This window comes from Symphodus melops, assembly GCF_947650265.1.
Source record: "Symphodus melops genome assembly, chromosome: 8".
NCBI lineage: Eukaryota > Metazoa > Chordata > Actinopteri > Labriformes > Labridae > Symphodus > Symphodus melops.
Genome location: NC_136698.1, coordinates 18189747 through 18210685, shown reverse-complemented (window position 1 = coordinate 18210685; position 20939 = coordinate 18189747). Strand labels below are relative to the sequence as shown.

At 43.7% G+C, this 20939-nt stretch overlaps 2 protein-coding genes across 2 annotated transcripts in view; both read left to right on the top strand.

The window, feature by feature from the left end:
• Positions 1 to 144: 144 nt before the first annotated feature.
• LOC306828766 (uncharacterized protein) lies at positions 145 to 9103 on the top strand. The gene is made up of 12 exons (XM_079351399.1): positions 145 to 232; positions 814 to 881; positions 1107 to 1131; positions 1212 to 1366; positions 2308 to 2389; positions 2955 to 3075; positions 3160 to 3218; positions 3872 to 3948; positions 6719 to 6810; positions 6883 to 6953; positions 7574 to 7720; positions 8326 to 9103. Exons 2-12 carry the CDS (start codon positions 816 to 818, stop codon positions 8487 to 8489), a joined length of 1059 nt encoding a protein of 352 aa, XP_079207525.1. The 5' UTR covers positions 145 to 232; positions 814 to 815; the 3' UTR covers positions 8490 to 9103.
• A 675-nt stretch (positions 9104 to 9778) lies between these two features.
• LOC306828774 (importin-13-like) overlaps positions 9779 to 20939 on the top strand; it is a 16939-nt gene continuing 5778 nt past the window's right edge. Inside the window, exons 1-15 of the mRNA XM_079351408.1 lie at positions 9779 to 10342; positions 12487 to 12612; positions 12735 to 13091; positions 13312 to 13565; positions 15996 to 16136; positions 16459 to 16600; positions 16757 to 16923; positions 17235 to 17352; positions 17512 to 17659; positions 17743 to 17924; positions 18142 to 18168; positions 18279 to 18413; positions 19088 to 19240; positions 19854 to 19934; positions 20027 to 20259. Of these exons, the coding sequence (XP_079207534.1) occupies positions 10280 to 10342; positions 12487 to 12612; positions 12735 to 13091; positions 13312 to 13565; positions 15996 to 16136; positions 16459 to 16600; positions 16757 to 16923; positions 17235 to 17352; positions 17512 to 17659; positions 17743 to 17924; positions 18142 to 18168; positions 18279 to 18413; positions 19088 to 19240; positions 19854 to 19934; positions 20027 to 20259 (2327 nt within the window). The 5' untranslated portion in view covers positions 9779 to 10279. The remainder of the gene's footprint in view (positions 10343 to 12486; positions 12613 to 12734; positions 13092 to 13311; positions 13566 to 15995; positions 16137 to 16458; positions 16601 to 16756; positions 16924 to 17234; positions 17353 to 17511; positions 17660 to 17742; positions 17925 to 18141; positions 18169 to 18278; positions 18414 to 19087; positions 19241 to 19853; positions 19935 to 20026; positions 20260 to 20939) is intronic.

The following is a 20939-nucleotide window of genomic DNA, read 5'->3' as shown; positions in this document are numbered from 1 at the left end:
GGTTTAATACAGGTTAAATAATAAATGTGTAAACATATCTACACCAAGAGGGCAAAAGACAAGGTCCTCCAAGTTTGCATAATTAACATAAAACGAATGTAGATCAGTACAATACAGAAAAATAGGTGTGAAAGAGTGAAATCAAAAGACGTCTACGGTCTGCGTCTTACGTCATCACGTTGCTGTTACGTGCTCTTTGATTTAAAAGTGGAGTCGTCACGTCAGGTTTTCAGTGAGTATCTCGATTTGAAGCAAACCGTAACAATGTTTTCTTCAGTTTAAATGCGTTTTAGTCTTTTTTTAGTGGTACCTTTATTTAATTATAATTTATCTCACACAGACATATTATTAAAGTTACAACACGCCAGGAAGATTATAAATGCCGAGAGAAAGACGTTACTAACCGCTGCTGTTGCTAACTGCCTTTAGCTAACTGTGAACCACATTAACACCGTTTAACGTAAGCCCCGCCCCCTTCACGTGTATTCTTCTAGTCAAGAGTTTAAACACACTGTAAAATTCCGCAGTTCTGAACAAGTCACAGGGAGTCGTCGTCCATCCTGCTTAGACTGTGTGTGAGAGATGAGGCTTCTCATCTCAACGATCAACTGATGTTATAAAATCTTCTGTCTGTAATTTAATCTTCTCAGTGACACAGAATGCAGCCTCACACAAACATGTTCAGATACTGATGCACCTGTCTGGGGTAACACCTCTGTCAGGTGTTCTGTTTCAGTGTGACACTCTGTCAGGACACTCACACCTACATCAGAGGTAAACACAAACGCACTGTGTTTGTGTTTGTCTCTTGAGTCATGAGCTGGGACCGACAGATGAGCTCCCTCCTCTCTGTGACTGATGGCAGCGTGGCAAAGATGAGGGTAAGTACCATCAAAACATCGTCATCCTATTCAACATGAATGTAACTCACTCACCGTGGGTTTAACAGGTGACATTACCTGTGAACTAGGGCTGTCAGTACTGCAGCTGCCTGTCGGTGTCACTAACAGTCCACTCACTTGATTCAGAAACATGTTCATTGTATTAACTGTAAAAAGACAATCGGTAACTGGCTACTGTGCTTTTTTGCCTCTTCTTTTTGTTAGGAGAGACTGAGATCAGGAGGGGAAGGTGGGTCAACTGTGCGTGTTGTGTGTCTTTGTGAGTGTGTTAAATCAGTCTGATTGATTGATCCTCCTCTTCCCTGTCAGATTTGTTTCCTTCTAAGGAGACAATCATTGATTCTGACCCGGACCCTCCTGCTCCTCTTCCTTCCTTCCACCTCCACAGAGAGAACCTCCTGTCTGAACGCATTCAGTGGTCAGACCTGGCTGCTCTGCTATCCCAACTGCAGATACAGAGACAGGTGTGTACAAAGACAGATGTGTTCAGGGACAGATGTGTACAGAGACAGATGTGTTCAGGGACAGATGTGTACAGAGACAGATGTGTTCAGGGACAGATGTGTACAGAGACAGATGTGTACAGAGACAGATGTGTACAGAGACAGATGTGTACAGAGACAGACGTGTTCAGGGACAGATGTGTACAGAGACAGATGTGTTCAGGGACAGATGTGTTCATGGACCGATGTGTTCATGGACCGATGTGTTCATGGACCGATGTGTTCATGGACCGATGTGTACAGAGACAGATGTGTACAGAGACAGATGTGTACAGAGACAGATGTGTTCAGGGACATATGTGTACAGAGACAGGTGTGTTTACGTGGTGTTTACGTAGTTTCAAAAATGTCACCTGTATGATGTTCTTCCATGACATGAGTTTGGATTTGTATCTCCATTATAACAGGTCTACCTGATTTGTGGTGAAATGAAATAATGCTGTAAACACTGTAATTCCTTTTGGTGTCGTTGACAATTTCTCCTAATAGTAAAATAATAATAATTATATATCATTAATAAACTCCTTAACCATAAAGGTCCCCTGATATGATGTTGAAACCCTTTTATTGTGAAATAATCTTTGTTCTTTTAGCTTACCACCTCTGCAGGAGAGAAACTTAACATCATACAGATTCAGTAAGAAGCTACAACATACATAACAGCACAGTGACACAGTGTAGTTAGAAACATCTTTCTTTGGTCTTACACCAACAAATGAGTCTAGTCAAACAAGCTCCTTTGATCAGGAGAAGGAGGGTCAATCCTCTTTAATATCCTTATCACAAAAAACAACATAATGTGATATGAATCTCGGGACATATTGCCCACCGCAAATGTGTGTACAGAGACAGATGTACGTGTTATAGTGATGCCATCACAGAAAATGTTTCTTGTCTTTTAGGAGATTCAGTCTCTGACGCAGAAAGTCATCACCATGGAAACAGAGAGATGCCTTCAACGCAGCCTTATCCAGAAACTACAGGGTAACCTGCTGCTGGCATCACAGCTACACAACAACTACTCACTGACAACACTCATCACATAACATACACTGTGTATGAGAAGTGGGCAGGGTTAGTCTATTTAGTTCACCGATACACTCTCTCTGTCCGAGTTGACAGGAAACCATGTCAGTGACTTGTCAATCACAGGTAGCCCCGCCCTCACTCCTCCCCTCTTTCTGATATTCTGTTGCCTTTGTCCGTTAAGTCTGAACTATGTGAAAGGTAGTTAAACCGATGTGTTGGCTCTTGAAAAGATTGAAAAAAGACGATGAAGTAAATTTGAGGCTGTTTACTGTCTTTGTCGTACAGAATCCTGACAAGGTAATTCCAGACACAACCTGTGAAACTGAAATGAAATATAAAATATGAATGTTCACCATGTATAAGAGCATGAAAAGGTAATTAATTATGTCTAAATTCAACATAACTGTACATATATGCAGAAGTGAAACTTAAAATCTCTTCTATCAAAGAATTAAAGAACAAAATGAACATATGTATTTTGTATCAAATGACCACATATGTATCTGTCTCTCTCTCTCAGAGGAGGTGCATAGGCTGAGGGACAGGAGGGAGGAGGAATGGAGGAAGGAGGGGGTATGTGAGCTCAGCAGTCTGCGAGGACAACTCACAGGAGCCACATTGCTGGGCAACATGGAGGACAGGTGCATTATGGGTGTAGCTGTGAGCTGGGGTGGGTGTGTCTTTAGAGAGAAGACCTAATGAAAGTGTTCTTGTGTTTTGTTAAGTTTGAACCCAAAGCTCCAACACCTGAGGAAAGACATGGACCTGCTGAAAACACACCTGAGTGAGTCTCTCTCTCTCTCTCTCTCTCTCTCTCTCTCTCTCTCTCATTCACACACACACCTGACAGACACCTCTCCCCTGTAACACCTCTGTTACAATCTCTGAAGACGGCACATCCTCCCATTAGTCCTCCAATAGGGTTTTGCAAAAAAATCCTGAAAAATTCCTGATATTTCCTGAAAGCAAAACGCCAAAATTTCACTCGAACTTTACCTGGAGTTTCTCCTGCCAGCCCCTAAATGTGCCGATGCGAGAATGCAGCAGGATATTATCCTGAGAATTCACCTCAGCCAGTAGGAGTAGATGGTAACATTTATATCCTGTGACTGGAGTCTGCACACGACCACTACGATCTCTGTGCACGTAATTAAACAGCTGCATTATGTTTCCTGTTTGCCAGTATGTTTTTCTCTGCTCTTTAGTTGACATTGTGATTCAATTGAACTACACGTAGAGTTGATATAAAGAGCAAACGTTCTCATTATAGCATCATAGGCTTTGTTTCTTTGCCTGCTACTTCCGACACTTCCGTGTCCTCCTCAAATTATCTGCTGATTTTCAAGAGTGTGAATGTGTAAACGGCTTGAGACGCTCAGAGTGAAGGAGAGAAGTCACAGTCTGAACAGGGTCAATGTGTGTTTTGTGGTGTCACAGAGGTGCAGGAGGAGGAGCTTCTCGACCTCCAGAGGGAGACCAGAGAGAGCAGGAGGCAGGGCCAACACACCTGCAGGGTAAATGCACACAGTAACACACACACTTTATAATACACACATTGTAACATTATTTCAGCACTGTGGCAATGTTTGTAGATTTGTCCAAGGCATTTGACACAGTGAACCACTCCATAATTGAGGCTTTGGTAGCAATAGTTTAAAGTGGTTTCATAATTACCTCTCTGATAAGTTCCAGTTTGTCAAGATAGGTGGTGTCAAGTCCTCTTTTGTAAACATCACATCATGATGCAACTGAAAGTCTGCAGAAAGCTTTCAACCTTTTACAGAATCATCTGCTCAGGTTGAAACTGGTCCTGGACAGTACAAAGACTATGATCATGTAATAATACAGTAATTGAGAGAGTAAAATTATAAATATCAAATATAAGTGTCTTCAGAGATTACTTTTAAAGCACAGAAAATCTCTTACATAAACAAACCTCAATTTTTCCCTCAGGGATAAATAAAGTACATAAAATAAATAAAAATCTTGCTTCCTTTCATTTACTAGGAAAGAATCATGAAACACAAGACATGATAGAAAACTGTCCATTGTGCCAATGGGTGGTAATACACATGAGGTTTGCCTTGATGTTGAGAGTGGCATGAGAGCTGTATCTCAGACATGTGAAAGATGTAGATCTTGGGAATCCAAGCAAGAGTCAAGTTAAATCAAGTTCATATAGCACATTTACAACAGCTTCAGCTGACCAAAGTGCTTTACATGTACACAAACCAATACTTACCTATAAATAGGGACTCAAATTATCAAAAAGATAAGAAACAACCATTCTTATAAAGAGTAGGTCATGGACTTGGACCCATTAGAGAGGGTCAGGGACTCATAGAAAAGAGTCAGGGACTCCTAAGAATCATGACCCACCCAATGCTCATCATCAGTAGTGTACCTTTGAGTTCCTGGGTGTTTCGGCCTTTTAACACTAGACACCCTCATTAAAGGTGGCCAGCTCTAGGGTGATCAAACCTAAGCTTGTGTCCCATGTCCAATCATGAGAATTGCCCAGTTGTTTAACTGGTGCAGCTCATGGGACTATGCAGGGCAGGGGACGCCCTCTTCCCTGAGTCAAGCTTAGAGCTGACCACATACCTTGTTCCTGGAGGGTTGGGAACTGGGTGAGGGGAGGAAGAGTATCCAGGATCTAAGTGATAGTATCCAGGATCCAGGAAGTGAGCAAGAGAGGTGGGCACCCTCCTTCAGCGACTTTTCGTGGATAGTCAGTGACGTGTCCCTTCCTTGGTATTTGGGGCTGATACTGCTGGCTTGGAAAAGCCCGCTCAGCAGTTCAGACTGGTGTATTGAGGACTTGAGAGGCTTTCTGTGGTCGGTGACGTTGCTGGATTTGGGCAGAGGGCACAGGTTGAGTCCTCGCCATACCATTGGTGGAGGTTTTTTTAGGAGTTGGGAGAACATCATAGGTGGCTCTGATGATGAAGCTGATGGTGCTTGCCTCCATTTCCCAGAGCTCCCTCCAGCTGAGATTTCTCCTTTCCAGGCCTTCCCATCTCATCCATTGCCCCTACTTTCTGCTCTTCTTTCTGCCTCCTCCTGACAGCGCACCTCGTCGACCACCATTTTTTCTCTTCTCTGATGTTGAGGCCTTACGCCAAGTTGGCTTTACTTCCTATAAGGCCAAAGCCTCCTCTCCCCAATGTGTCCATTTCCATCCAGTCAACAGGGGTGGAGCAGCGTTGCTGATGATTTGATCTCTGGAGTCCATTAAAGTCATCTGTGGTATTACTTTAGAGCACTTGTACTCTTTGCTGAGGCTTGTGATAGGCAGTTAAAGGACCCCTGCCAGAGAGGCTGATGTTAGTTAAACAGCGTGGAACGCCGAGCCATTTCTTCACGTGTGACGTCATGGTTCGCTCTGTCTTCTCTACAGTTGTTACTGGGAGCTCGTAGTTAGTAAGTGGCCACATTACATAATTATTGAGGCAGTTTTCCTTTCTGTTCTTGATTATGGGATGTTTTTTTACGGACGTGCAGCCAGCACTACTTTAAAACCTTTGGCTGCAGTGGATCACGCTGCAATCTTTCTATTCTGGACACAGCTATTGGACACCAATAGGCCACACCATTGTCTTCTGTATCAGCCTGCTCTCACTACTAACAGAGACCAGCACATTCATTTATATATATTATTACACTTTGATCTATGCTTCATTTTAACGAGGGTATCCACAATACATGCTCACAGTCATGGCTCACCCTGCAGGTTCCTAGAATCCACTCAGAGTTAGGAAGGTCTGCTTTTAGTTTCCACGCATCAAACACAGGATTCTCTTCAAAAACATTTTAAGATCAACGCATCAACAAAACTGGAACCATTCCAAGTTTTACTTTCTAATGTTGATTTTATCTGTTTTTGCTTCTAACATTTTAATTGTTTTTAATTATTATTTTTACTCTCTTCCATTATATTTTTTGCCTTTTAAATAAATGTACTTTCTGTTGCATTCTTGCTGTTCTCTTGTTTTATCTGTATCTTGTACTGTTTCTGTACCTCGGTACCACTGCACATGAGGGTTCTCCCTCGATGTGTTTCTGAGGATTTAAATCAAATAAATAAGGGACGATGATGACATTGTTTAACAAACCGATTAATACACACCAGTACAACACACAGAGACACACACACAGACACACACACACACACACACACACTGTATAACTGTATAACTAACTGGATGTGTGTATTTCCTGTGTTCTTTTTTTGTGGCTGTGTGGTTCATGTATGTGTTGTCTATGTACTTTGTGTTTGTATAGACGGTGGAGCAGATGACTGACAGCTTCAGGTCTCACAGCTGTGATCTGACAAAGACTGTCTCTGACACACACCGAGAAGTCCAACAGATCAGGTTTGTGTGTGTGTGTTTGTGTGTGTCTGTGTGCGTGTTCATATAAACACAATAATCAATCCATTCAAACAGGTCAACTGTGGCACAGCTGAAAGAAGAGATCAGGACTCTCAGAGAACCTCTGCATTCAGCACACACACCAGGTGAGACACACACACCAGGTGAGACACACACACACACACACACACACCAGGTGAGACACGCACACACCAGGTGAGACACACACAGACACACACACACAGGTGAGAGATTCCCCATGCTGAATGTACCTTTTCAAACTCTTATACACACCACGTGAAAGAGTTAGAGAAACACATTTAGTTAAGGGAGAAAAAACAGGAGTTATAATCATCAGTTATAGGGTGAAGTAACGATGGGAAAAAAATATAATAAGCTATAGTTTGGACTTTAATACTCACCATTTTTTCCTTTATCTGCCATTTGTCCTGCAGCTGTGTAACTTGTCTTTGGGGGCCTGTTTGTCTTAAACTTATTTATATTATTAATATAGTTATGCTTGGTATAGGTCGTTAGATGAAGCTAACTCTACCCCTTTATGTGAACACGCTCTTGGAAACTCGTGGGTTATTTATCAGGTTGATAAACAGCTTTGTAGGACCGTAAGCAAGACCTCTTATGTTAGGGTTAACGATGCCAAAGATACCCTGGGTATGTTGAACAAGCTTCGTACTCACTGACACAAACACACACACACACACAGACACAGACACAGAGCAGAGTGTAACTGTTGTGTTGTGTTCAGGGGCGTCCCCGCTCCTCTCTCTCCCTTTCAGAGGACTCAGACCTGAGGAGGACTCAGACATGGACTCGGACGACTTAAGTCCGACGCCGAGTCTTGATGAGGTGAGCTCAGATGACCTGTCCTGGACTGACTACAGAGACCCTGCAGGTACACACAAAAACACACACACACACACACACAAACACACACCAAGTCAAGTTTTTTTATGTTGTACATGTTAAACAGCACAACATGTGCTTAATCGACACAGCATCATTAAACAGATAAACATTAAAGTCAAACATAATTACATTTAACACATTGAATAAAACCTATTTTCTTAATCAAGTATTAGATTTGTTTTGGCTCATTTTAAAGGCCAGGGAATAACGGTGTGTTTGAGCTCTTCTTTGAATAAATGTGGTTAGTTTGTACCTCTGAAGAGTGGAGCCAGTTAATTCCACAAACAAGGGCCAGCAACTGAAAAGGTACAGTCCCCCCTGAGTTTCAGCTGACGCAGAGGGATGACCTGGAGAGACTACTCATAGGATCTGAGTGATCGTCCTCATCACTGAGTGGGATAGGGGATGACACGTTCAGATAAATAAGAGGGGGATAAACAACGAGTGACATGAAAACAAGTACTACTATTTTTAAATGAATTCTCATCAACAGGGAGCCAGGATGCGAGTGCAGGGGTTATACATGCCTTAAAAATCACACACACAGTGGTTGCTATGGAGATCTGTGAACGTTTTGTCCTCCTCTGTCAGATCTTCATCACAAGCATCCGAGGGATCAGTCTGGACCCTCACACCTGTCCACTGCGGATCTACACCAGCAGGATGAGAAGGAAGATGACGACGATGATGATGATCTCCATGACAACATAGTGAACCTCGACCTGGCATCTGACCTGAGTCTGAATGATCTTTGACCAGTATTCAGATTCACAACAATTTTTTTTTTAAATTTAGCACATCTACAGAAACGACCTATTGCTCCACTGTGTTTCACTCTATGTCCGTACAGATGGTGTATGATGTTTGCATCATATGACTCATTCAATGTTTCAAAGTTGTTACCTTAAAAATATAACATCCTGTATTCTCAAGATCAAATGTATGCATGTCATAACTGATCTCTGAAGATTTCACATGGATAAAACATCACCTCTGTGAAAAGACAATGACTGCATAACGTGTTGTATTTTTCCATCAATACAAGATGGAGAGATAGAATGACAGAGCGATAGAGGGACATTGTCCTCCCTCCGTCACAAGGATAGATAGATGGATTTCTATTTAACATGGACATCATAATTACATTGTACCAACAAGCTGCATTGTTTACATGTTTTAGCACACAAGCTTATTCTCAACACTTGTCCACAGGGCTTGAAGAGGCTTCACTATTGATCCATGAATCTGTGGGTGTGGCTGTGTTTTTATCAGGCAGTTGTATGTATGTGATATAACTTATAGCCACATGGGGGTGCTGTTGATGTATCACTGGTCATGTGTGCAGAATTAAACTTTAAAGGTTCTTGTTCCTCGTGGTTATTTTACGCCTCATCCTCAAACTCATCTTTTTTTAGAATAGTTTAGTTTGATGTAAAGTTCGACTATGAGTATGTGAACACTGTTTTGTTTGAGGTTGAGAATCAGAATAATTGTTGTTGGTTTCCTTCATTGATAAAGATATCATAAATGTCTTTACAGCGTTAACGTGTTCAACTTCATGTTCCTGTACGAGTGCATTCATTCAGAGTTCAGCCTTAAACCAGTTCACAAGTGTCTCCTTTTATTTACAGGTAAAGCAAATAATACATTTTCCATGAGATCCTTAAAATAACATTATTACTATTATAAGTTATTAAGAACTGTGTACTGGGACGACGTGACAACGTAATGAGTCTTCAACATCTTCAGCTTCATCATGTCAGACTCATTTAGTTGGTCAGTGATTCATGTGTTACTAATGTAAGAGAGAGCCAAAGTAAAACCACATTATGCAGCAGCAGTTATTTGACCTAAAGATAGAGCTGTTGGGACCATAGACTGTAAATACAAATAATAATGACCTGAAAATTAGTAATAATTAACTTTATATGAAAATATAATAGAGAAGTAACAAGAGAGTGGCCGTGCGGGTACAGGATTATGTTAAATGATCAAATTAAATGTCAGGTTATATTAATGTTAAATGTTGGGTGGATGTTTACATGTTAGTTGGGGGATGTATTTTTTTCTCTGAGACCGTGAACGCAGCATCAGCTCGGTGACGGGGCTCCGAGCATCGTCAGACCGTCAGACCACCGCCGACTCAAAGGTTGGATATATCGATGCTCTGGTCCACATCCTGATTAAACGCAGGCACGCTATCAGTCAGTGATATTTAGATTCCGTGAACACGATGTTTTATTGAGTATTTCCACCTCGTTGGCTTCAGTCGGTGCTACAACAGGCGTACATGTTCTGCAGCGTTAGCTCGTTAGCCTTTAGCATTGAGGCTGCCTGTGTTTTCTAATAGCAGGTTAGCCTCCGTTAGCCTCCCGGTTAGCTTGTCGTGTCATGGTTAGATCTGTGATGCTCGGTGGCTAACGAACACCGTGCTCGAAAATAACATTACTTTGAAAACCGTGCAGTGTGTGGATTTATCTAGGCATTTACCGGAGGCTGAACGTACTGCTCTCTGATCGTCTGACAGCTCCGTGTCCGCGGAGACATGGACTCAACGGGGAGGAGCACACCGGCCGCCCTGGACTTCACCGTGGTAAACGTAGAAAAGGTGCGTGTGCTTACAGTGAAGGTAGAACTTGTTGTTGTGTTTCTATTTGGAGATGATGTCAGTGTGTCTGCTGACTACATGAAACTCAAATGTCCGATGTCTTTGAATGAGCCCTGAGTGATGATTTTTAGGTGTGAAGATGCTCTAGTGTGTTTGTGTGTGTTTGAGGATGGGGGTTAGGGTGACAATTGTGTAGATTCTCCTTTGTAAATGCAAACACGTTTTTAATGCGACTGAAGTCTATTCAATTGACTTATATACTGTGCACTGTGAATGAGTAAACTGGATTTGATTAGATTTATTTTTTGGGGGGGTCGGGGTGTGGTAAGCACAGAGTGTATATAAACGGACAGCATCCCTCAGCCTCCTCCTATTGGACATTATGAAGTCAAAATATCTCCATGACGACACTGACATGTTTGTGCTGTAAGGATCAGCTGGAAGGCATGTACTGCTCCTGTCTCTGTGGTCGTCATATGGATTTAATTCAGTGTTTATTTTTTGAAGTTTAGTTTTAACTAGTTATTTGTTTATGCAAAAAGGGGGAGGTGATGTCATGATTGACAGCTGTGTTGACCAATGAGACCCCTACATAGCTGTGTGCACAGTTTATCAGAGTATCTGTAGGAACGGTGAGAGGACCATGGCAGGTACATTTGTGCTGCGGTTAGCCTCAGTAGTGTGGTGTCAATTTTGTGGTTGGATGGAGCATGTCTCGGCTCACGTCACCAGCGCACTATATCAGAACCCGCCTTGGGTGAATTATTGCTTCAACTCTGCAAAGAAAAAAAACAGAGACATGCTGTCCATATATTCTGTAGTTCAGACTTAAAGTATATGTATGATTGGTGTGAATGGGTTTTCCATTAATAATGAATGCAGTTATAGACATTTTAACACTTTAGATCCCTCTCTGTAGTTATTGTTTTTACATCATTTAAGATAAAATAAGATAATCCTTTATTCATCTCAGAAATAGACAAATGTACAGTATTCCAGAAAGAAAAATCACACAGTGACAGTGCAAAATTAAATGAAATAAAAATATGCATCAAAAATATTTAAAAAGAGCCAGTAAGAGGTCGACAGTTTAAAATGTTCAGTCTGCCTTGGAGGACAAACAGACTAAAACGTCATCAAACAGTCAGACGTTCATTCGCGAGTTATTTGGTTCTGTTAAAATTGTGTTTGATTAAAGTGTCCAAAGTGTTTCAAGTTTCATCACCACCAAGTCTTTCATTAGTTTCAAACAGGGCGAGTGATCCATCTGTTTTTATGACAGATTATTTTACATGAACATAGTTAATAGCCTGTGTGTGTGTGTGTGTGTGTGTGTGTGTGTGTGTGTGTGTGTGTGTGTCTGTGTCTGTTTGTGTGTGTGTGTGTGTGTGTGTGTGTGTGTGTGTGTGTGTGTGTGTGTGTGTGTGTCTGTGTCTGTTTGTGTGTGAGAAAAAACTGACTCAGCCTGCCCCTTCAGAGCTTGATATTTACGTCCCTGTGATGTCCCTCCTTCACTCTCTCTGAATGTCATGGAGAAGTAAAGGGGGGGGGGGGGGGCACGTGACCAATGTTGTTGGAACACCAACGTTATACTGTAAATTAATCAATATGGAATCAATATGGACGTATAAGGACGTGAGGTAGGTGCTCCTTGAGGACAATGTTGTGAAATCAGAGTCAGAAAAAGGCTTTAGTGTGATGGAGGGGATGATGGTCCCTTGTACTGCCTGTGTGTGCGTGTGTGTGTGTGTGCATCACACAAACAGCTCTTTGTTCAGTTTGATGAAGAAAGCAGCATGTTGCTTGTATGTGATGTGTGCATCGTGGATAAATGTATGTACAGTATGTTATACATCTCTGCTCCACACGTTACTGCTGACCACCAGGCTAAAACAGCTTAAAGCCAACATTAGCTCGTCGCTTACAAAGGGCTGACGGGGGAGGTTGATCAGCTGATTCAGATGGAACAGAGGCGTCATGACACACGTCCTGTCAGCTGCACAGCACACTGACACAGTATGAGCTCTTACAGTACAGGTTTGGATGATACTGTGGATCTGTGTACAGTGCTGGTATGTATCCCTGGAACTCCTCCTCCTCTAACTTCTCTTCCTATTCTAACTCCTCCTCTTCCTCTCCTGCAGGCTCTTCATCAGCTCTACTATGATCCAAACATAGAAAATAAGAACCTGGCTCAGAAGTGGCTAATGCAGGCTCAGGTCTCTCCTCAGGCCTGGCAGTTTTGCTGGGCCCTCCTGAGCCCAGAGAAGGTATGCACACATACACAATCACAAATATGTGTACACACACACACACACACACACACACACACACACACACACACACACACACACACACACACACATAATTTTACTCTTGTTCTCCCCTCCAGGTTCCAGAGATCCAGTACTTCGGGGCGAGCGCTCTATATACAAAGATCTCTCGTTATTGGTCGGACATCCCGTCAAATCAGTACGAGACTCTGAAGACTCAGCTCTTCTCGCAGATCGCCTGCTTCTCCTCTGGCTCCAAGATGGTTCTGACCCGCCTCTGCGTGGCGCTCGCCTCTTTGGCGCTCAACACGATGCCAGAGGCATGGCCTGGCGCCGTGGCGGAGATGGTGCGAGTCTTCCAGGAAGAGGGGGGAGGGGTGGACGGACGGGCTCGCTGCCTCGCTCTCCTGGAGCTGCTCACTGTCCTGCCAGAGGAGTTCCAGACCAGCAGATTACCACAGTACAGGAAGGGACAGGTACGTTGACCCATCCCCAGTACAGTGTGGGACGAGCATGTTTGAGCCTGCCCCAGGTTCAAGAAGGGACAGCATAGCTCCTACCTGCTAACCAGTTAAGAAAACGAGAACTCTAGGGGGCAGTGTATCTTAGTGACGCTATCTCGTTAATGTCAGAATGAATAAAGTCATTAATCAGATGGATGGTGCACACATTGACTTCATTATTGCCCCCCTGCAGGTTCGGGGGGCTCTGGGCAGAGAGTGGGGATCAGTGTGTCCGTTGCTGCAGCAGCTGTTGAGGAGGACAGACAGCCCTGGGGCGGTGAAGGCTCGCGTACTGCGCTGCCTGTCGTCCTGGGTGCTGCTGGACGTCCCCCTGAACGAGAGCGAGGACCTCGTTCACGACTGCTTCAGCGCCTTGCCCGACCCCGAGCTGTTTGACACCGCCGTGGAGGCCATTGTGAACGCTGTGTCTCAGCCCGACTCCCAGAGGTCAGTTCAGATGTGTGTATGTTAATATGTAGTGCGAGTCTTTACGGGGAGTGAAGGTGGAGATGGCATGGGGGGGGGGTTGAAGGGGCATCAGGGGGATGTAACAGGGCCGTGATGACACTGAGGGGGTAGCAGCATTTGTCGGTTGGCTGCTGTTGCTATGGTAACAGAGCAGGGGAGAGAGATGTCATCATGTCCTGGTGGATTCAGAATGGCAGGCCCTCGATACCCCCCTTACAGAGGGGGGGAAGGGAGGGAGTAAACCTCTGCTCCCAGTCACACACTGATGTCATGTGGAGGGGGGGGGGCAGATCCTCCAGAACTACAGCCTCCATCTTTAAACATCTGCAGAAACTGCTGCTTCACCTTCACTTCAACTCTCTCTGTCCATCTCTCTCTCGCTCTCTCGCTCTTTCGCTCTCTCCCCCTCTCTCTCTCTTGCCCTCTTTGAGGCAATGCTATTGGTTCATTTTCATCTTGTTGCCAAGCAACCTATTTCCCCAGTCTCCCTGTGTTGCAGTAATAACCGGTGAGGGGGTTAAAGAGGGAGACAGAGAGTGTTTAATATCAGGAGACGGGGAGAGTGTCATCTCTGAGACGCACAAAGAGCTGAGACACAACAATCAGAAATACAAGCTGACACCTGCTCTGAGGAGTTCAGTATAACGGAGACCTCTGATTGGTCAGAGCAGCAGCTGTTTCAGAAGTCTGATCTGAAATCTGTACAGGTCTCTGTGAGGTCCAGGATCCCAGGGGGAGCGGACTTATTTCCAGTAGTGGTCTGTATTTGTTAAAGAGGGGCTGGATTAACATGACCTGTACAAGGATGGTTAACTGATGATTTATAACTCAAAATCATCCGATTCATTCAGTGGATATTTACCAATCATTGAGAAGTTTATGAAAATGAATAGTGATGTTAAATCATATAACCCAAACCAAAACAAGATTGATCATCAACAGCATCATGATGAAAGCTGTAAACGTCAGCCTCTGCTTGTTTAACACTTCCAACTCCAACATGAGAAAAGCTGTTTTAAAATAGATCGACACGAGGTTCTGTGCAAGATTGTTACAGATAGCATGCAATAAAACACGGCAGGATTTTACTGATCCAGAAAAGGAGTCTGACTGATGTGTTCTCATTCAGCCTTTAGTCTGCAGGCCGATGAAACACACCAGAGTAAAACATTCATCTGTGGTCTTCAGAGAAGCTGAAGAGAAGATGATATTCTTCTGTAGACAGACATGCTGACTGGCTAGCAGCCCTCTGTGTGCTGCTGTGGAGCCTTAAACCTCCACCCTGCTTTGTCCTCTGCTTTCAGTACAGTGCAGTAGGGGTCTGCAATACGGACACAAAATAACATCTCAATGTTTTGGAGGATTTTGACGATATTTTGCATCCGTCAAAAATATCTTACTAAAAAGTTAAAGTGGTGATGAAAAACAACGTATAAAAACAGGTCCTATTATTAATATAACTTAAAACTCATTCATGTAAATGCAATAAAAAAACAAACAAAAGTTGTTTTGAAACCATCTCTGTCGTCCGCTTGTTTTGGCACCATATCATTGGTGACAGCGTTTGTTATGTCTCTCCATTTATTGCCCTTTTTTGCTGAACGATTGACAAAGTTTGTAGACTGTGTTTTTGTTTCGCTGATAACTACGTAATAATAGCTTTTCATGTTCATGGTATTCTGTGCAGGGGTTAATCTGCAGATTTTGAGACGTGTTAGTTGTCCGACTCTGCATGTGTTCTCTTCTCAGACGCGCATTATTCTGTCCTTTCGCTCTGTTTTGCACATATTGAAAAACAACAATTAAGACACAGTAACTTAAATTATGTACTGTATATCAAACACTCAAACATTTATTGATTGCTATGTTTGTCAGGTTTAGTGGTGTGTAAACTGATGTCTGGCTGTCTTAAGTCAAAGATGCTTAAAAGAAGAGGGCTGTGACTCGTAGGCATAGAAAAGGCTGTGAATGCTGTGACTCTCTGCAGCGAGGTGCAGATCTACTAAAGCACACAGTGATAAACGCATTTCATTCACGGGAAGTTCTTAACAACATTTTATTAGTGTCTCTTCGAGATGCTTTTATTTTGAAGCTCCCGTGTCAGGAAATTGGGTGGAGGTCTGAAAAAGAAGTTAAATATGTTTATATTTTTTTAATCCTATCAAAATAAATGAGCAAATGTTTCTATGAAAAACACTTGTTGTTCAAGTTTGAATCTTGTGTGTTGTAGTGCAGCATTAATGTCCTTCGACAGTCCTGACCTGCTTAAATGATAAATGCACTACTTGGTGATGGTTTTAGAGATGTTTTATACATATCATGCTGCAAGTTAGAGTATCAACCTCTGCAGCACAAATTCTATAGGCACAAGAAGTTAACTTACATTGTGTGTGTGTGTGTGTGTTTCAGGTATGTGAACACCTTGCTGAAGCTGGTTCCTCAGGTTCTGGCTCTGCAGGATCAGCTCAGAGAGGCGGTTCAGAGTGGAGACATGGAGACCTGCCACGGGATCTGTCGCATCATAGTCACACTGGGAGAGAACCACTCCAGGTGTGTGTGTGTGTGTGTGTGTGTGTGTGTGTGTGTGTGTGTGTGTGTGTGTGTGTGTGTGTGTGTGTGTGTGTGTGTGTGTGTGTGTGTGTGTGTGTGTGTGTGTGTGTGTGTGTGTGTGTGTGTGTGTGTGTGTGTGTGTGTGTGTGTGTGTGTGTGTGTGTGTGTGTGTGTGTGTGTGTGTGTGTGTGTGTGTGTGTGTGTGTGTGTGTGTGTGTGTGTACACGTTCACTGACTACACTGTCTGCTTCTTTCATGCCTCACACTCATGAATAAAGTCATTGATTGTTCCCCTGTCTCCTTCTCACCTGTGTGTGTGCAGAACTCTGCTGGAGCAGGTGGATCACTGGCAGAGCTTCCTGGCTTTAGTGAACATGATCATGTTCTGTACAGGGATCCCGGGTCACTACCCTGTCAACGAGACCACCAGCTCACTCACACTCACCTTCTGGTACACACTACAGGTAATCCAAAACAATCATCTATAATCAGTCTGAAGTCAAATTCACTTTTACCTGTCACACATCAACATGCACATATATGATGAAGATAATGGCTTTAATGAAGACGATGATGACCATAACTCGGATGATGCTCCTCCTCTCCGGCCTCCTCCTCAGGATGAAATCATGTCCTTTGAGACGGAAAAACAGGCGATCTACCTGCAGGTGTACAGGCCCGTCTATTTCCAGCTGGTGGACGTTTTGCTGCATAAAGCTCAGTTTCCCTCAGACCAAGAGTACGAGTCCTGGTCCTCTGACGAGAAGGAGCAGTTCAGGATCTACAGGTGTGTGTGTGTGTGTGTGTGTGTGTGTGTGTGTGTGTGTGTGTGTGTGTGTGTGTGTGTGTGTGTGTGTGTGTGTGTGTGTGTGTGTGTGTGTGTGTGTGTGTGTGTGTGTGTGTGTGTGTGTGTGTGTGTGTGTGTGTGTGTGTGTGTGTGTGTGTGTGTGTGTGTGTGTGTGTGTGTGTGTGTGTGTGTGTGTGTGTGTGTGTGTGTGTGTGTGTGTGTGTGTGTGTGTGTGTGTGTGGGGGGTGTTAAAAAAAAACACATTTATAGAGCAGATACGTGGAAGAAGTTAAACACTTGTGTGCTTTCAGGGTCGACATCTCGGACACACTAATGTACGTGTATGAGATGTTGGGGGCGGAGCTTCTAAGTAACCTGTATGAAAAACTGGGCAGGCTGCTGACCAATGAGCAGCCAACGTCCTGGCAGGTAAAGCTTGTCCTGTAAACGTCTCTCAGATTGAACTCTGAGGGTACAATTATGACTGAAATATTTATTTTTTAAAACCCTAACATATAAAATAAACCCCTTTTTTTAATTTGAATTATAATGATGCGATTTTGTCTCTCTGATCGTCCTTTTTGACAGCACACTGAAGCGTTGCTGTACGGCTTCCAGTCCATCGCAGAAACCATCGATGTAAATTATTCTGACGTTATCCCCGGTCTGATCGGACTCATCCCCAGAATCACCATCAACAACGTGCAGCTCGCCGACACCGTCATGTTCACCATCGGTGAGAAAAGTTCAAACTGATGAATCTAAAGTTAGATCTGGTGAATTTAAAGGTAAAACTGATCAATCCCCCCTCCACCCTAGGTGCTCTGGCGGAGTGGTTGGCCGATCACCCGGTGATGCTCAGCAGTGTGTTGCCTCTGGTGCTGCAGGCTTTAGGCAATCCGGATCTTTCTGTTTCTTCCGTTTCGACACTGAAGAAGATTTGCCGGGAGTGTAAATATGACCTCCCTCCATACGCCTCCAACATAGTGGCCGTCTCACAGGTGCGTGAACACAGGTGGACCTGTTCATTGCCCTGCTGATACTAACATCATCTGCAACAGCCAATGAAAATCTGCTTCCTTCAACTTTTGTTTTTTCCATCTGACTCATATTCCTGTTGTCCAGAAATAACAGCCTCTGGTTTATTTGATTTATTTTTAGATAATCTTGAGTATTTTTAGTTTTTCTTAAAGACGTCTGATTCTGTTTCCTTTGCAGGAGGTTCTCATCAAGCAAATCCACAAGGTCAGAGTTTGTCTTTACATCCTGTCTGTCTCTCTCATGATGACGGCTGTGTGTTTGCGTGTCTGTGTGTGTGTGCGCTGTGTTAACAAAGGATTCTTGTCATGTTGCAGACCAGTCAGTGTATGTGGTTGATGCAGGCACTGGGCTTCCTGCTCTCTGCTCTGCCTGTGGAGGAAATCTTAAGAAACCTGCACTCGCTCATCACACCGTACATCCAGCAGCTGGAGAAACTGGCCGATGAGACGGTACACACACACACACACACACACACACACACACACACACACACACACACACTAGCTTTCACATATACACACACCCATAAACACCATTGGATTCTGGCCAATAGGAACAGGCTGTGCGTCTGTGTGGTGTCACTGCAGAGGAACATTTCTCTGCAGGACCAGATTGGCTCTGACACACACACACACACACACACACACACACACACACACACACACACACACACACACACAGAGTAGGTCATTCAGTCTGTTTTGAGTCTGACGATGTAAAATAAATATAAATCAGTTTTCTTTTGTCTGTTTGTCTCATTGGTGCCCCCCCCACACACACACACTCACACACTCACACTCTCTCACACACACACACACACACACACACACACACACACACACACACTCTGTCCTCTCCTGTTTGACTCTGAACTGTTTTAGCATTACGTCAGACAATCAGATCAGGTTCTGTGTCTGCAGTGGACAAACGGTTCCCCCTGGTGGAAAGAGCCTGCATCGGACCAGACATCAGTAATAAAAACATTATGATCTGCTGTTTGTTCCCCCAAAAAATCCCAAATGGATGACGTGATTGAGTGTTCATGATCATATTTCTCTGAGCTACCCACTCGTCTGTTTTTTTGTGTTTTACGATGACATTTGGTATTTTTGTCCATTTTCAGCCAAATCCGTCCAATAAGTTAGCAATCATCCACATCCTGGGTCTGTTGTCCAACCTCTTCACCACGCTCGACATCAGCAAGCAGGATGACGAATCAGCTGACGGATCAGCTCCACCTATTAAGACGTCTCCCCCTCCACCTGGGCCAAACCCGGTTAGTTTTCCCTCTCACCACAAGGAGGCGTGAGAGTGATCATTAGTGTGGCTGCAGTTTGTAAACACAGAGACATTCTCCCTCCCGACACCACCTATAGTGTTTATATTTCATGTGTGTGTGTGTGTGTATATATATATATATGTATATAGTGTGTAATGACAATGTGAGCTTCTAGCGTTACATAGAAGTTTATTTATAGTTTATTTTCTTTGTATGTGATGTGCTCTGAGCTGCACGGTGGTGCCGTGTTTATCGCTGTGACCTCACAGCGACATGGTTCCTTGTTTGACTTCCTGTTGGGAAGGAGCCTTTCTGTGGGGAGATTTAATGTTCTCCTGTGCAGCACAAGTTCTCTCTGGGTCTCTGGCTTCCCTCCCACAGTCCAAAGACATGCTTGTAAGGCTGATTGTTGGCTCTTAATGTCCTGTAGGCGTGAGTGGGGCAGGTCTGTCTCTACATGTCAGCCCTGTCCTGACGACAAGTCCAGGGTGTAATCCCACCTCTTGCCCAATGACAGCTGGGATTGGCTCCAGCCCCCCCCTGCAAACCCTGAACAGCATAAGCAGTACATATAATGGTTGCATGTTAATGTGGTCTCCTGTGTTTACAGGTGGTGGTGGTTTTACAGCAGGTGTTCGCTCTCATACAGAGCGTGCTCAGTAAGTGGCTCAACGACTCACAGGTGGTGGAGGTGAGTCCTCAACGTGTGATCACATTCTTTCAAATCTCTCTCAAACCAACCACTCACACGATGTCCTGCTTTGATGTCATGGTGTTCCTCAGGCGGTGTGTGCGATCTTTGAGAAGTCGGTGAAGACTCTTCTTCATGACTTCGCTCCGATGGTTTCTCAGCTCAGCGACATGTTGGGACAAATGTACAGCACCATCCCTCAAAGCTCTGCCCTTGACCTAACACGACAGGTACAGACGCACAGAGTTATACATGCACTAACACGCACACACTTAAGTCTTGTTCACACTGAACCTCCAAATCTGATTTTTAGTACATCCAGATTGTATGGTTTGATTTTTTTTTTTTGCCAGTCTGAACACAAAAAGACACATGAGATGCAATTTTAACTAAATTTAATTCAAACCACATACGGAGGTGGTTTCAACGTCTCGGTTGCTTCATTGTGTCTTCTGCGTCACTCGCAACTTGACACCATCGACAATAACAACAATGACGTAGATCCAGCAGGATGGAAGTTAACTTCGGTCATTGAAAGAAAACAGCAAGAATCCAAACAAACGCAGTAAAACAAGCCCGGGGACTGACTGCTCCGTAAAATTGTTTGCACCAGAAGCCAATAACCTGAGCGTAGCCCGTTACCATAGAAACCAATGTAGATTAGACCACGTCAGTATGGACGGGCAGATCGGACCTGGTCACTTGCAATTTGTAATGTGGACAGTCAGTCAGTTAGATGGGATTCTGATCAGATTTGGGGAAAATCGGATTTGGGCGACAGTCTGAGACACATACACACAGAGGTACACACACACACACACACACACACACACACACACACACACACACACACACACACACACACACACAAAACAAAGAGTAAGGTCTTTACATTCTCTCGTAAAGTTGCTTTTAATAACATTTGTTATAATGCTATACAATTATAGATTAATTAATTGACACACAGACACAGGTACACATGAGGAAAGAATGTTTCAGTGATTC